The 17,267-nt window shown below is 41.9% G+C and overlaps 1 protein-coding gene across 8 annotated transcripts in view; it reads left to right on the top strand.

Moving 5' to 3' along the window:
- Positions 1–191: 191 nt before the first annotated feature.
- The window catches only part of EVI5 (ecotropic viral integration site 5), a 76,873-nt gene continuing 59,797 nt past the window's right edge, over positions 192–17,267 (top strand). For 2 of the 8 annotated variants that reach the window (XM_033067102.2, XM_033067107.2), the window contains exons 1-2: positions 3,874–4,022; positions 15,832–16,061. In XM_033067102.2, the coding sequence (XP_032922993.1) occupies positions 3,975–4,022; positions 15,832–16,061 (278 nt within the window). In that variant the 5' untranslated portion in view covers positions 3,874–3,974. Of the gene's footprint in view, positions 263–3,433; positions 3,495–3,869; positions 4,023–15,518; positions 15,577–15,831; positions 16,062–17,267 lie in introns of those variants that run through there. The other 6 variants (XM_033067108.2, XM_033067109.2, XM_033067105.2 and 3 more) reach the window with 6 other exon arrangements.

Below are 17,267 nucleotides of genomic sequence, written 5' to 3'. Positions count from 1 at the left end.
TACCGGCCCGGCGGACCGACCGCGGGCGGCCCGAGCAGCGCCGCCGGGCACGGGCGGCTCCCGCCGGGAGCGCTCCCTGCGCTGCCCGCCGAGCCCCCGGCGTTCCCGGAGCTCCCGGAGCACGGGCCCGGAGCCGCGCCGAGCCTCGGAGCCCCCAGAGCACGGGCCCAGCGCCTCGCCGAGCCCCCGGAGCCTCGCGGGTGCCCCTACACCGCCAGCACTGCCTCCCGCCCGGGGCCGTCACTTCAGGAGAGACGCTGAGGTGCTGGAACGAGTCCGGAGAAGGGAAACGGAGCTGGGGACGAGTCTGGAGGATGGATGGGTGCTGTGAGGAGCGGCTGAGGGAGCTGGGGTTTAGCCGGGGAGAAGGAGGCTCAGCTGAGATCTTCTCACTCTGTAGGACTGCCTGAGACGAGGTTACAGCAACATGGGGGTCGGCCTCTTCTCCAGGCAACCAGCGACAGGACAAGAGGATGTAGCCTAAAGCTGCACTAGGAGAGGCTTAGGGTGGACATTGGGAGGATTTTCTCCACAGAGAGGCTGGATTTTGAAATGGGCTGCCCAGGGAGGTGGTGGAGTCACCGTCCCTGGAGGGGCTTGAGACTGGACGTGGCACTCAGTGCCATGGTTTAGTTGACAAGTGGTGTTCAGTCAAAGCTCTGGCTCGATGGTCTCTAATTGATTCTGTGATATCAGAGAAACACAATTTTGAGGGAAAAATTATACTGCTATCATCTAATGTCTACGCATAATGCATGACGGCTTCCAAGTCTCCTTATGTTAAATGTCTGGGTGGTTATTAGCCAGGGATATATCACAGAGAAGAGGTTCTTAAACAGAAAAAAAAATCCATAGATTTGGTCTTTTTAAAAGTCACCAATTATGTGTATTTTAATTCCTGTCATTTTCTAGGGAAAAATCCCACAATAAATCAAGCAGAAAGTAATTAAAAACATCAAACCAACCAAAATCTGAATTGAATACTGTTCTTACAATAAATTATAGCTTCTTGGGATTGTTGACATTTGATGAATTACAGCAATAATATAGACTTGCATAAATATATATGCACTAGATCAAAAAGGTCAAGTGGCATCAGACAGTAGCGAATCCTTTTCCTGATGCATTTGTCTGGTTGTGCTTGTTCATTTCATACAAAAAAATACCAACAATCCACTTTGCTAGTTATACATAAGCCAATATTTTAAAAAATACTAATTTGATATAAATAACCAAGAAAATAAAATTTAAAAAAATGTTTACTACATCAGGCAAGTACCAGCGTGGTTCCTACTTGATAGGGACCTGCTGGCTTTGGAAGTAATTTAACTCTCTGAAAGGATGTTGTAAGAAGATGGGGATTGGCCTCTCCTGCCTGGCAACTAGTGACAGGAGAACATAGCCTTGAGATGTGCCAGGGGAAGCTCAGGTTGAATATCAGGAAGAATTTTTTCCCTGAAAATGTGGTTAAGCTTTGGAAGTGGCTGCCCAGGGAGGTGGCATAGTCACAATCCCTGGAGGAGTTCAAGAAATGACTGGATGGGGCACTTAGTGCCTTGGCTTAATCAACAAGGTGTGATCAGAGGTTGGACTCAATTATCTTGGAGATCTTTCCAATCTAAATGAAAAATTATTCTGTGATCTAAGAATGAGTTTTTGAAAGTTCAAAATTCTATGTGCTTTTCAATTTGTACAGAAAGTATCTCTAGCAGAGCATGTTGTTTTTTCTCCCCTCTGACATATAAATCCATAGTCTTCAAAAAGTCTGCTGTTCTGGGCAATTATTCCCATGGCAAATGCCTCACAGACAATGGTATCATAAGCAAGACTTGTTCGTCTTTCTGCTAAACAAGGAAAAACAAAATTGATTTCTTGTTCTCTGTAAGAAGAGTTTTTACTCTTCAAATAGCTCACCACGGCAAAAAATCAACCTGTTAACCTACCACACCCACATGCTTTCTTGCTCATTACCACTCTGCCAAACAGACACTCCAGCTGGGCTTGTTAGCCCCACCTCAGCATCTTACAAATTCAGGATGAATGGCTCCTCTGGCTTTTAGTGACAATGTCTGTTAGAGGGGTGACTGCTGTTCCTGCACACTCTGAATATGTTAAGGTAAAAGCTGGTATTTTCAATTCTTTAATGAAGTACCTTTTTTCATGGCATATTGACAGGGGAAAAGTATAAGCTTTCTTTTTTTCCCTTTAATGCTATTTCTCAATTTCTCTTGTATGTGGTATTTTTATTTAGGTGCGTTCTGGAGAGCAAGGTATCAAGCAGGGGTTTTAGAGCAATGTCTATTATTTGTAAGTCTCTTGGACTGGTGAAACTGATGCTTGAGCAACATCTCCTGCAATAGGGCCTCTCTCCCTGTTTGTCTGCAGAGGACTCAAGGCAGTAAAGCTGTTGTCTGTGACTGGACTGACCCATGTGGTCATTTGTAGGAATTGTTTTGGATTTTTTTTTTCTGTTGCTTGCAGGAGTGGCAATCTTATTTCAATGCAGAAGAGTCTGTTGCTGCATACTTTTTTTTGTAAGAGTGTATTCTTTGTATATTTAGCTATAAAGCAGTATTGGAGAGTACTATACATATTCTCGTAGTGTTGGAATTATTTTCTTAAATATTTCTAAAATAAAAAATACTTATTAAGGGTTTTGTTATAATTCTTCCAAATGGAAATTTCTGTATGATTTTGTCTAGGAGTCTCTACTTACTGTAGCAGGACAATGGCGGATGGGTTCATTATTAGACGGGAAGCTGCTCCGGGCAGACAGTCTCTCAACTGTTTGTGTAACCTAATCGGCATCTGGCTGAAACGTGCCTGACAAATGTGTGCAGGGACGGGCCCGTCTAGCCCGAGGCGGTGTTGTTGCTCCCGGAGAACGCGTTACTGTATGCAGCTTCTAGCGCAGAGACGGCGATATGGAAATGCCTGGGCAGACGCTCTCATGACACCAAACCCCAGCTTTTAGCGGAGCAGGGGCTTCGCCCCGGGTGCCGGCGGCGCGGTGGCTTCGTGCGGCTGCCGTGAGGGGCGAGCACGGGCGGCGGGGATGCCGCGACCCGGGGCCGGGCGGGGGCTCGGCTCACGGCCGGGGGCAGTGCGGGGGCGGCAGCGGCGACACAGTGGCGACCTGCGCGAGGGCAGCACACGAGCGACCCTCACACTCCGAGGACGGCTCGGCGCCCGGCCTTCCAGAGAACGGCACCGGGACCCGCGAGAGCCGGGGGGAAGCTCCGCTGGGCTCCGGCCGGCGGGCCCGCGGGCAGCGCGGCGGGGCACGGGGCAGAGCCGCCGCCCGCCTCTCCCGGGGGGCCCGCGGGCCGGGGCTGCCCCTCGCGGCGGCTGCGCGCCCAGTGCGCCTGCGCGCGGCGCGGGCAGGGACGTGGCCCGGGAGCCGGGGCCGGCGGAGCGGCGCGCGGGGCTCGGCGGGGCGCGGACGCCGATGCCCGCACGCGCCGCCGCCTCCCGCCGCGGGCAGCGCTCCCAAGGTGAGGCGCGCCGGGCGCGCGGCCCCGCCGCGGGGGGCGGGGGGCGGCCGGGCCCGGAGGGGCGCGGCGATCGCGGCCGCGCTGTCCCGACCCCTCGGGCGACGGCGGGGCCGGGCCGAGCAGTGTCGGGGCAGCGCCGGCCGCCCCCGCCCGGGCCCTCCTGGCACAGTGGGCGGCGGAGCGGGCGGCGCTGCCGGGCGGGTGAGGGGAGGGGAGGCCGCGCTGCGCGGCCCTGCCCGACTCGGGGGCCGTGGGGCCGACGCGTCCCGGCCCCTCCGCGCCTCGGCCCGGCGGGACGCGAGTGGGCAGCGGGCGCGGTGGAAGTGCCCTGGGGCAGCGGCCGCGGGAAGGGCCGCGGCCCGGGGAGCCTCCGGCGGGTCTGTCTGCAGAGGGCGAGTTCTTGCTTGGCTTATCGGCGTAACGCTGAGCCGGGAACCCGCGAGTCTGTCATTCTTGAGCGAGATAATTTTCAATTTTCAAATGCGAGAACTCCTGCTGCATCAGCCTGAACGTGATTATATAATGAGGGTAAAGAGTCGATAATAATGTTCTGGTTACTTATTATATATTCCAGATTTGGTTATTCAGTTATGGCTTTGCTTCTGTGCATCCATGTAACACCTGCCAATCGTCAACATTGATAAGGCAATTTTGTAGCAAAGGAGAAATTGGCTGATAGGAATTTCAATTTCCGTGAGCTGCCATTAACACTGCCTGTATCAAAGCACTGCATTCTACATTAGCCTAGGATAGCTTTCTTTTCAAAGATCACATACGAAAGACGTAGAAAGGAGACACTGATACAGAGAAGGACAGATGATGTTCAATATGTTTTACTTATTTCCAAACGTATTTGCAAAAAAAATTTTTTTTTTGCTTTTTTTTTTAAATTGCTTTGTTTTGTGCTCCTAAAGGAGATGGCAGTTCGGTCTTGTTTGGTTTACAGGTAGATAGCATTAAAATGTTTTGTATAAATGTGCTTGTTTATTTCTTTGCCCTTTCCCAGTGTGAGTTGTCAGCTTTGATCACAATTGTACAGCTATCTATGCTTATAAAGATTTGTCTTATTTTGAAATGCAAAGATATGAGCTCTTTCTCAAGTAAGGATTAGGCGAGGAAATCGAGACAGCCGGTGAAAGAAGGGCATGATCAAGAGGAAAGCACTCAGTATTATGAGTCAGCATTGCCTGAATTTTATCAAGTGGGCTGGCAGCAGCTGTAGTGATTGTCGCTGAGTGTCCATCCAGCCCCACAGCTCTTCAAAGAGGAACAGATGTTTGGAGAAGAAAGCTTCAACAGAACTTCCTTCCCATATCTCTTCTTACACTCCCACAGGCTGAGGCTTAAGGACTTCTTGAGCTGCAGCTGGTGGCTTGGATATTTTGTTTTGGTAATGTTGGTTTCTTTGGCTGGGTTTTTTCAAATTGCTCTTCATATCTTTGTCTCTTGTGGACTTACTTAATTGCTGTTGAACAAGTAAGCAGGAGGTGGCTGGAGTAGTTGAAAGGAGGAGAACAGGAGAAAAGTTCTTCCAGATTTATGGTAGAAGAAGGGATGGACAAAGTGAGATGCCTGAAGAGTTACTGTCAGTTTATTTTCCAAGTAAGACTGATAGTAAACAGAGAAGTTCTAAAAATGGGAAGACAAGTCCTTTGTCAGTGAATTTTGAAAACAAATGCTTATTTCGCCACGTGAAGGTTCTAACATCACAATTTAGAAAGGAAAAAACGGCTGAGTTGGGAGTATGCCTACTTATGGTTATGTTTACCCTTTCTTATTCTTAAGTTTCCTTAACTTAGAAAAAAGAAATTCTAATACTTAAGAAACAGACAGAATTTAACATTTTGCATATGATTTTAAGTGTCAAGTGCATAGTTTGTAAGAAAAAATATTTTCTCATTGATCCAAGAGACAATAATAAAAACTAACCCTGAGTTTATGAATGTTGCTTTCTAAACCAACCTATACTTGCCTTGATTATAGTCTCTTAATTAATTCTTTTTTCTAGACCAAATTAAAATGGTAACAGTTTTAGAAAAGGCAAATAGCAAATATTATAGTAATATGTAATTTTGAGTTGTTAAATGCTTTCTCTGAAGTTCTTGAATATGTCACTGCAGTTTGTAGGTAGCATGCTGAATTCATGCCTCCTGTGTTTGTCACACTCAACATCATGTGTTGCCAGTGTTTGGATTCCTTTAATTTGGGAATACTATCTTGCTTTCATTGTAGTGATCTCCGCTCAAGCGCCTGTGCATCGCATCGTTTCCTTCTCCAGCAAGTGCTGGTTGCAAGAAATGGGTAGTTGGTGATGGATGGTGCCTGGGCTCTGCCTCTGCTCGTTTTATACACAGTTGTGATGTGTTTTTGTCCTATGTATGTGCACAGAAACCATCTGCTCAGAGCAGCAGAAGTGGTTTAGTGAATTGTCACTTTTCCCTAATTACTTTTAATGTTGTCTAACTTCTGAGAATTCTGGAAACTATTCAGTTCAGCCATCAAGTGGTGTTTTGGGGACAGCCTAGGAATTGTTGAGCCTGCTCCAGAGTTCAGGCAATGGATTTCCTTTCAGTCCTGATGACAGGGATGATGTTGGCAGTGTGACAGTCAACTTTGTTTGCTAATTGTCCGTAGAAGTGATCCTCCCCAGTCCCAGCGAGGCAGCTGTATATTTGGAGTCTTTATTCTGGACAAGAAGTAAGGTGGTGTGATATAGAATGACTGTGGACACCTATTTTGCCCTAATTTCCAACTTGGAAAGCAGCCAAAAGCCATCATCAAATATCTTTTTGTTCTTTTGCCTCAACAAACTTTACCTGTCTCTGATGGGTTATGTTACATCTTGTCTGACCAGTATTGTTTTTGCTTCTATGGTTCAATCCTTTGGAAAAAAAAAAGAAGAAAGAAAGAAAAATCCAAATGTAGTATTTTGGTAATAGGCTATATTAATGGGTTCTGCCATATGGTAAACTATTGATCTTCCCAAACTCCAGAGTTTTCTTATGGCTTAATGTCATGACTAAATCTTAGTGATTGTTAGCATAGCATTAAATACCTGTTTGATTACATCATAACATGTTCTTAGAGTTCTGACTCATCAGTATCTTATACTGCATTAACTATGCATTTTTTTCATTGTTTTCATCAGGATGGCAGATGGGGTCAGTTTTTCAGTAATGGATTGTTGCTGCCATAAATTAACCCTGCACTCGTGGCTAAGAAGATGTTAGAGGAGCTTACTGTTAATTTTTGTTGTAGAAGACTAGAACTGTGAAATGTCACTTAAAGTGAATGTAAGAACTTACTAGCTAGCTGAAACCTAACATTTTAAACGTGCACTGTAGTTCGTGTCTCTCACTTTTCATGCATTCTTCTTGATTATATGTAGTTCAAGCAGTGAACTACTTCCAGGCACAGTAAAAAGAAATTCCAGCTTCTATGCTGTCTGAAACAGCAGAGTTGAAACTCAGTATTCAATGAGAAAAGTCATTTTTAACTCCATCAGAATGCATTACAGGTGGAACTTCATGGGTTTAGCTGAAGTCTTAGTATTTCCCAGCCTTTTAGAGAAAGAATTGTGATCAGTCTTTCCAAAGACAAGATTACAAAAGCAAGTTTAAATTCCATAATGAGAGACATTGTGTTAAAATGGACTTGGGATTTTTACATGAACTTTTTGGCGTCAGGGTGGCTCCAAAAATCACCTGGGTTTCATTGGTCTCCTTTGTGTTCTTCCCCTAGTAGGCTGTTTTGAAAGAAGTAAACAGGCCCTTATTTCCAAATAAAAGTGCAGAAGTGAGTGGCCAACTAATCAGAACATAACTGACTTCATTTGATGATGAGCAGACACATCATTTCTCTGAAGAGCCATTTCCCTTTTCTCTATTAAATATCTAAGGAAAATTAGATTTCTCTGTGCTGTGCTCAAAGAAGGCTTCTGGAGCACTATTCCAGACTTGAATAACATGGAGGGAGACCCTTCCACAGCACAGAAATTCACTGCTTCCAGTTATGCTGTAAGTGCTTGTGGAGGCAAGTCATGGCTATGGTAAGTAAATTAGTGGGCAAAATGGAATACTACTGCAGGACCACAGATGTTGGCATGGATTGTATTAAAAGAATTGGCTATTGATGTTTGCAGCTGTGTTTATATCTGCTCTGTTTACAGAATAGCTTGGACACCTTTCCTGTGTGGAAATTACTAATTAGTTATGCTTCTCACTGCTGCAACTTATACATTCTGTTTCTTGTCTGTCAGCAGCTGCAGGTTGCAATGAGTTGTAGCTCACAAGAAAGGCTGGTGACCAGTCAGTCATTTAGAAACTTTCACTCTTGAGTGTAACTGATAGAAAGTTGGCCTTTTAGCTGATCATTTGAAGGAGAGGAATATCCTGAAGGTGACGGTCTCACCAACCTCTGCCATGTATTTTTTTTTTTTTTAGTTCTAGGAGTTAATGAGTGAAGTTTTAAGTGTTACCATATTGCACAAGGGACATGCTTATGTCCTTTGGTTTCTCCAGTAAGTCTCATTTCATACATCCCTTTGGGAAGGGAACTGTGCACAGCTTGGTAAATGTGAGATGAGCATTTTGGTTCTAACCTGTACATTGTGACATAAGTTTATCTGGTCTCTGTAAACAGGAGAATTGGACCTAGAAAATTCTTGAGCTGCAAGTACATAAATAAAGTTGAATGGAATGGTATGTTTTCATGTGTCAGATACTAAAACCTTTTAAACTTATCAATTTAACTGTTTGTAAATTTTGAATCCTTTTAAAATGTAGAGTTGTGTTAAAAACATTGATTTTGATTAAGGGTCAGTGAGTGTTTAAAAATAGAACTCAATTGTTTCACTTCCAAAATATGGACTTTATGCTTTTAGTAACTTCAACTGCATTTGTGTACTTCAGTTTATTTTTGTCCTAATGTAGTGTAGATGCTAGATCTGCCTCCTTTCTAGGAGGAAGCTAGGCTTTGAGGAATGAGTAGGAAAATAAAATCTGCAGAAAGGAGCTATAATTATAAACATATGTGCTTCTGAGTGTGTTACTCTTTTGTAAGTGCCTGATAATACTTGAACTCCAGTTAAATAATGGAGTTGCATTTTACTGAAAAGACAAAACCCCTAAATGTTCCAATCTATTGCATAAAAAAACTTGACATAGTTGATTTTATTTTAAGTGATTAATCTGATTGTTCCCTCTGTTTTGCTAGCCAAGGGGATGGTCCTTCAAGTATATGTGTGTGCTATTGACGTGCTGAACCTCAAATACAAAGGAATTTTCCAGACTGAGGTCTAAGAGAACAAAGAAAGTTTTCTGTTAAAGGTCCATCTGTATTTTCTCTGAGGAGCTCTCAGCCATCTTTAGTACAAAAGCACTGTATCTAGCTCTTTTCCCTGGAAAGAAGGCCTCAGTTTCTTGAAGGCTGTTACATTCCTGTGTCAGATGTGAAACTTTTTCTGATTAAGGACTATCTCTAGATGGACAGAAGATAGTGTCAGCAAAAGCACTGTGGTTTGTCTTCTCAGCACACTGGGACAATGCCTGATGGACTGTAAACCCCACTGGACTGCAGAGGTAATTAAAAACCTGGAATTGTTCTTGGAAAGAAATGAAATTTAGTACAACTCGGTCAGTGATGGAAATGATACTCGTATGACTTTGAGCAATGGTTTCAACCTTTAGTGGGTTGCTACGATGTTTCTAATGAAATTCCTTTTAAAGCACCTTATGTATTAGTTGTGCATGTGAACTTCCACTTCAGGTTTCTCTGGGACCATCAAAACCCCATGACATGTTAGTCAGATGATGAGTTTTAAGAAATGATGCTATTTAAAGCTTTGATTGCCTAAATTTTATATAATCTAAAATGTTAGACTGCTTTATTCTTTTGTTTCAGGAAGATTTGGAGAGCTAGTGTGTATTGAGTGAAATAAAAGCTAGGGAAGGGTAGCCATGATATTTCTGACTACTGTTAGGTGACATTACAAGAAAAATCAGGAATATGAGGATAAGTGAGGACTTCTTAATCAAGCTTCATCAGAAATCAGTTATATGAATTTTCAGTGTAAAAGATCCAAATGGAGTTTATAGTGAAAGATCCAAATGGAGTTTCCAGTGAAGCCATGTTTGAGTCCTGAATTAGGATTTTTTGCTTGTCAGGGAGTGTCATAGCAGGCTGACTCACCACCTGCATCTTCTGCATGTGTCATTGGCTGAGTTGGTTTAATTTGTTCTGCAGATATTAGAATGCTATTAACTTTGAAGCAGGAGGGAGACTGGGTCTATGGAATGCTATAAAACTGGCTTGAAAACCACATATACAATTTCAGTCCCAATTATGTCAGACTTCTTTTTATATGTAGAGTAGTATGGAGATTACTTCCTGTATTCTGGAAGTTCCCATTTCTTTCTCTTTTCATGAAGAGAATAAATTGCTGAAAGTAAATGATATATACAGTAATGTTTGTGTAAGGCTTGCAGTTATTTTTACTTCATCATATGGTAAGAATAGTTGAGACAGTATTTCAAGATATCTGTAATCTTTAGGGTAATCAAGATATCAAGATATAATTCTTTGACACAAATATTCCTCAGAGGAATGCATGAAAAAGGTAGTAAGCAAATTCAAAATGTATGGTGAAATAGCTTTTTAAAAGAAATCTAAATAGACTTCTTAAGAAAAAACAGATTTTGTCTGGTGAATGCAAATACGGAGTGCTAACATAATTAGGCCTTCTGTAAGGTGCTGCACATTACCTGAGTATTCTCAGGGAAAGTGGTTTATACATTTGTATATAATGTGGAATGTTGCAGTCTACCTTTAGCTGGCTTTACTTAAAATACTTTATATGCAGCCTCATTGTAATATTCCTTTGAGTAATTTGGAAAAGTAAACACAGTATTGTAGTCCTTTTAGTAATAAAGCCCTGTAATCATCAGCTAATTAAAGATACTAAACATAAAGTTGAGACACTGAATTTTATATATTTTAGTTGATATATATATATATGCCACATATCATCTGTTTAGTATCAATATAAACATTTATTGTCTTTGCAGTATCTTAGGGGATGTAACAGACAGGTGTGTGTCTTACCTGATTGATCATCAGGTGGCTGAGAATTGCTGGTAATTCTGTTTTCCCGATAGAAACTGCATAAGAGTACAAAGCTTTTGGTAACTGGGTCTTGTATTTTGTGTCCCTCCATCTTTTTAAAGATCAGTATGTTCCAACTCAAAATTCACACGTTTCTTTAGGAGGTATCTCATGACTTTAGGCAGGCAGATGCCAATGAATTGTTCCTGTGCTTGGGTTCGTTGGCTTGTGTAGCTGTTAATAGCACTGGGAGCCTGAATGAGTGTGCCTACTTTGGAGCTGGGAGATGCCTGCTTAGTTCCCTGTGTCCTCCTGTGCAGGGTAAGGAAGATGTGCCCCTGCCTGCTTGTCTCCAGCCATCTTCAATGGAAGGGGTTGGTGTCTCAGGAGTGGGCTGGAAGTGGCATTTCTTTTCAAAATCTTGGATAAATTGGCAGGTTCTTGAGTGATTCCCCTCCCGAGAAAAAGCACATTTTTAAAATCGGTTGATTCTATTTTTGATCACACATCAATAATAATTAGTAGTAGCTTCAGCATCCTCATGATGTTCTTTGCTGGTTTGGCATACATCCCAGCCAATGTAGGTTATCTTTTGTACTCTTTAAAGGTAGCTTGGATTTCAGCATCCAAAAAATGCTGGGAATAACAAGAAAACCAATTCTCTTTGCAGAGTTGAAAAACTGGCTGAGATGAGTTGAGCAAAAAATCCTTTTCACTGGGGAGTTCCAGCCTGGGCTGGTTAGCTGAACAGGGGTGGGTGGAGAGCTCGCCTAGATCTGGAAGTGTTGGGATCGGAAGCAGGCTGGGCTGGAGCTCCGTGTGCAGCGTTCTGCGGGGAGCGCCAGGCTGGAGCGGCTTTGCGAGCGGCAGGGCTCCGGCAGTCAGGGGCGAGGGTGACGCCAAAAGTCCTGTCTCGTGTAGTTGGATTTACCACTGTGACCTAGCTAAGATCACTGGAGGGGCGCTGTGGTTTATCTGGCTGTCCTTGTTACTGCTGCAAACAGCTGAGCACATGACTACAATTTCTTTTCCACAGCAAGGAATAGTCGCAAAGGGAAGGACGCTGTAACTGAAGTGCAGAGCATCGTTCCTGCAGGCAAGAATCAGACACTGGTGCAGGCCTGCAGATGTAGCTGTTAAAATAATAATAACCAGCTTTTTAAAGAAACACTTGTTTGGGAAAGCCTTGAGGATACTGTCAAAAAACCCCCAAAGATGAAAGATTTAATGAGAGTTGTTTCTTGAGTCTTTCCAGAATATTGTGTTAAGCAAAATCACATCTCTAAAGAAGAGAGGTTAAACCACATGTTCACACAGACATTCCTGTGTTTGCTGGAGTTGGTGATGCCCAGTGAAACTAGTTCCAGACAGTGAAACTATCTGCTGTCATTCATACTAAATGTATTCTCATTGCTGCCACTGTGGTTTGTAACTGGAGGAGCCCCAGTTTCTCTGTAATTCTCTCCTTTGTGTTTTCAGAGGAGGGGTGCTGATCTCCTGGGAGTCAGTAGGAATCACTTGTGTGCTGTGTGTCCGTGTTGTCTTGGTGTGTGACAGATCTCTTGTTGCAGGGGTTGTCAGCAGAAAGGTGGGAGGCAGCAGTGGTGGTTTAGTGATAGCAAGAACAGTGTGCTGTTGGCTGGAACGGTGTGCAGGGAATTGGAAAGCTGGTGACATAGCAGGGATTTTCAGTCCTTATTAAGGGGAAGGTAAAGAGTTGAGAAGGCAGGTATACTCTGTGTCCATAGGAATGCTGGTGCATTACTCTTCACAGGAGGAAAAATAATTAAACCAAACCATAGATTTGCATCTTAAATTTGGTAAAATAATTAATTCAAGTAACTAAATCTTTACATGTTAATGTTGGTATTCCATGTTTTCCACATCACTAGAATCAGCTCAACAAATGTAACTGCTATTTCCATACTTTCCTGAAGCGAGTCATTGTTACTAATAAACTACCATCAAAACAATTTACTTTATTGCCAGTGATTTTTCTATTAAAATTTAGACTAAGTTCTGTTTGCATGTTAGTATTTAAAGGGAACCAAAACAAAAGATATACTTAGAAGAAACAAGCAAAATCAACTCCCTAAAATTACTATTGACACTATATACTCACTTTCAAAAATCCTGGTATTTTATAATTGACTTCTTGGACATTGTAATTCCAAATTAGACTATTTTATTTCCACTTCTCATCAAAATACCAATTTGTTCTCATATTTGAGTAAAACCACACAGAGGAAATAAGTGCTAAAAACTGTGCATATTACTTATAATTAGTATTCTGATATGTATTGGGTCCTGGAGGCAGTTTTCTAGAGCCACAGACATAAAAATCTTCTGCCACTGTTACAAATTTTGAAATTAAGGTAGGTAAAATGATGAAATATGAAAAATCCTTTTACTGTATCCTATTTAGGGAAATGGATGATGAACACGTAGCTTAATACCTTCGTGTCTTGGTTCAGGAGTCTTTGCTAATGCTGACAAGTTGAGAGAGCTGGCTTTAGATACTTAGGAAACCTGGAAAAGCCTGGCAAAAAAGATATAGATGTGACTAGTTAACTGTAGATCAGAATTGTGTTTTTCTTAGTTTAGCTTGGCCCTAGGTGACTGCCATAACTATTTTCCCCCAAATTCTTCACGTGTTTTTGATGCAAATTTCACTGTGAGCCTTTTGATCTTCAAACATTTGCTTTTGGCAGTTGCGTTCTTTGCCTGCTCTGTGTCAGTGTTTTCAGATAGCTGACTAGAAATAGTTTTGGGGTACTAATTATCTGATACATTCTAATGCACCTCTGAGCTGCCCTGAGAAACAGTATTGTTAGGCACATTGTTTTGAGTGACTGAACTGCTGTCTTGCATGGTTTTCTTGACCATACTTTTTAATATTCTTCACATAATTGGCTTCTTCACAATTTTGAGTTAATTTTTTAATGTCCAGTGATATGTTGGTGAATGAATGTTAGCAAGATCTTGATTTCTGTCCCTACACCACCTCCCTTCAGCTCTCTTACTGTACAGTGTAAACTGCATCATTTATACACCAGATTGACCTTGAATTTTGTTTTATGCCTTAAGTCTTCCCAGTTACTTTATTTTGTGAAAAGGTAAAAATTGAATGTATGTTTTTTCTTCCTGTTTGCACCACATAGGGTATTACTCAAAATCTTTGCTTTTCTAATCCTTATACCTAAGATTCTTAGAGCAAGTGACTCCTAAAGCCTGCTGCGTATGGCAGTCATTTTTACTGTGTTAAGATTGGCCCTGTTTCTGCCAGCATTTATTTTTGGAATAGTTGCATTACTTGTGATATTTTAAGCAGTTTAAAGCCTTTGAGAAAATAATCAGTCTTAAGTGAGATGTATGAGTTACCTTCATTATAATGGGATTTTATTCAAAGTGAAACAGCAGTAATTTATCCTTTCATAGCAATAGCAAATGAAGGATATAGACTGAATGAAATATTAATGTATGTATTAAACTTAGAATTTTGAAACTCTAGTAATTTTTATTCCTTTCTTTTATAAAAGATGATGTCAAATGCTAGTGTTGGAAACAATTTTTTCCCAAGATTACATTTAAAAGATATGTGTTGGGATCTTTGTGTTTTGGGTTGTTGTGAGTTTTTTTTCTTCTTCCTTTTTATATACCTGACTTTTGCTGTCCAATAGTGACAAGAACCAACTGGAACCTTCCTGATGCTTATGTTGGTATCTTACTACCCCCACCTGTGGTTTGCATCTCTGCCTCTGATGACTTCTAGCAAAATTTGATACCATTTTCAAAATGAATGTTAAACATTCCTCTAGGAGAGCTCTTAGGTGTCATGTTGTTATTGGAGAGCAAGTGGAATGGTTGAGTACCACTTGTTTTGCTTTGGCCGGTGTTGTTCCTCTTGTTTTCTGAAGGCATTCAGTGTATCTTCTTTTTGATATGAAGTGAAAATAAAATACTGCTGGATTTGATTGACAAGGAAGTTCTTTGTAGCATTGTATCCAAATAAAAGCTTCTGTTTCAGCAGTCAGTTTATCTATTGGGCTTCAGATAAATGCACAGTGTGATGAAATGGAGTTTTTTATTTCAGTTGAAATTTTGCTTTAATTGGATTCTGTTGGAGGACCTTGGGAAGGGATTTTTTTTGCTGTAGCTCAGTGTCTTTAGTATCTTAGTAATTATTTATAGGCTGTACTGCAGAATTGTTTGTGGCATTGAGTAATTCAGTGTTTTGAGGAAATCAGCAAAGTTCAAAATAAATAGTTACCAGCAGGACTGAAGTTACTACTTCAGAGGTTCCTCTTTAGCCTTGGTTTTGCCAAGTCTTAACATGTGCTAGGCAGCTAGCTCTTCCTCTAAGGTGCGTCTGGATTTCCTCTGAGTTGGGCTGGGGAAGGATTGAACTCTGAGTTCCTGTATGTCAAAGTCTCTTACGTTTTCAGATGCTGAAGGGATGCTGTAGTGAGGGGTTCACTGGCAGATGCCCCAACAGCTGCTCTTCTTTCCATAGCACTGCTCAAGAAGCAGCACCAGACAATGATCAGCACCAGTTAACCTTGGCTTTCCTGAGCCCACTGCTTCCCTGACTCTAGCAGCACCTCTTGCTTTTTCCCCAAAACCTTGGGGTCTGTCCAGGCACTGGCAGTGGGACTGGGGTCAAGGTCACTTGCTGTAGGAATGACCTGAAGAGAAAGCGAGGAAAGGAAAGAGGCAAGCAGCAGTGTGATGCCCTGGTCCTGGTACTATAGGGATTAGTGAAGGTGAGCAGTGGGTGGTCTGGGGGGAGTTACACTGATGTTCTGCTTTAGTGTCTATCAGTAAAGTAGTTGATTGTTTCTATATTTCTACAGTTTCTGTGCCATTATTTTAGTTTATCAAGATGTTTTAAAATAAGTTTTTATTTCTATTTATTTTTATAATGGGAAGTCGGAGCTGATCCTGGATCCTGTGGTATTTCTGTACTGCAGAGATGAGCTCTGTGAGTATACATCAGGAGTTTCTCCGGGTTTGTCTTTGTGGATTAGCAACATACTTGCATGTTACTTCTATAATACTGTTTTGCTGGTGATGCTTGTGTTACTTCTGACAGCCTTGGGGTCCTGGAGAAATAAATAATCTCAGTGTTGCTTTGTGCATATTGTATATTTTTCCTTTGTTTGATGCAGCAGGTTTGCTGGAAAAAAATGAGTTTAAAAAGGACAACTTTTGCATCGTCTTCTTTTTGCCAATACAGGTGGCGACAGACAAGGTTGCAGGCAAGCTGAGCTCCACTCTCTCATGGGTGAAGAACACAGTATCACACACTGTCAGTCAAATGGCCAGCCAGGTGGCGAGCCCATCTGCCTCCCTGCACACCACATCCCCCTCCACCACCCTGTCCACACCCGCCCTGTCACCATCCTCACCAACACAACTGAGCCCAGACGACTTGGAATTACTCGCTAAACTTGAGGAACAGAACAGGTGAATGGAAAACTCCTTGCTCTTCAAAGTACAGTAATGACACTAAAATTGGTTTATTGTGATTGTACTATAGAGGCTGTTAAAGGGGAATTAGTTAAAATCTGATGGCATAACACTTCAATTTGAAAACCCAAAGGTTTATGAATTTGTATTTTTGTGCTGTGTTTTTGCAAGTTGTATTTCTTGGAACTCTAAAAGGTGTTTTTCTCTCCTGGTTTTACAGGAGTGTTTATAGCTGCCTCTAATAGTAAGAAGTTACTCTGACTTTTAGTATCCAGTTTAAAGCAGAGTATCTCAGGGATGAGACTTGTATATAACCATGTGACCTTCAAGATCATAACTATAATATCTATTAATTTCTCAAAATCTTAAATATCTCTCAATTCTTTTTTTCCCACTTTTATCCAGTTCTCATTTCAGCTACATAACCTGCTATGTACAGAGACAGAACTGTGTTCAGCTGCCTTCCTGCTGTTACACTTGTGGTTCTAGATGCATAGTACCTTAAATTAATTAAAAGTAAATTCCTAATCAGTTTTTTCTGTTCATCTTGCCTTTTTATATAGTAAGTAACAGTTTTCATGGTAATCTTTCCATGAGTGCCTATTTATCTGCACCATGTACAATTCAAGATGCAAATTTCAGGTGGATCAATTACTCTTGATGTGCACAGTGATGCAAATTCAAAATGTTACTAAGAAATGAAATTGGACGGTATAATTTCTTAATGCTGAATTTCTAGAAGCCATACTCATTTGCACTTTTGAGGCAGAACTCCTAAGTCATCTGTCCTTTTGCAAAATCTGGTTATATTTGACAATATTTTGACATATTACTCCAACAGTAAGTTTCAATAGTTTTTGAGAGGTTGGCTCTAAACAACTTGAGCTCCAAGTAGATTTTTAGACTTGGCAGGTAGCCACAGGGCTTTGTTACCTACTGGAGATGGCTATCCCTGAGCTGTAGTGAAGTCAAGGTTTGATAATTTAGCTCAAACTAGCTTCTGTTGCAGCTTCTGTGAGTGTGCTGGCCTTTGCAATGAGGCAGTTCAAGTACTTTATTTTTGATTGGGTTTGGTTTGTTTGGAGGTTTTTTGGGTTGGGTTTTTTTTTGGTGGTTTTTTTTTTTTTTGGTTTGGTGGGTTTAGGGAGGTGAGTTGCTTTTTGTTGGTTTTCTTTTGGTGGTGCTTTTGGTGGCTTTTGTGTG

Source organism: Catharus ustulatus, chromosome 9 (assembly GCF_009819885.2).
Source record: "Catharus ustulatus isolate bCatUst1 chromosome 9, bCatUst1.pri.v2, whole genome shotgun sequence".
Classification (NCBI taxonomy): domain Eukaryota; kingdom Metazoa; phylum Chordata; class Aves; order Passeriformes; family Turdidae; genus Catharus; species Catharus ustulatus.
Note: the sequence above shows the minus strand (reverse complement) of the source record. Positions and strands in the feature narration are given on the sequence as shown.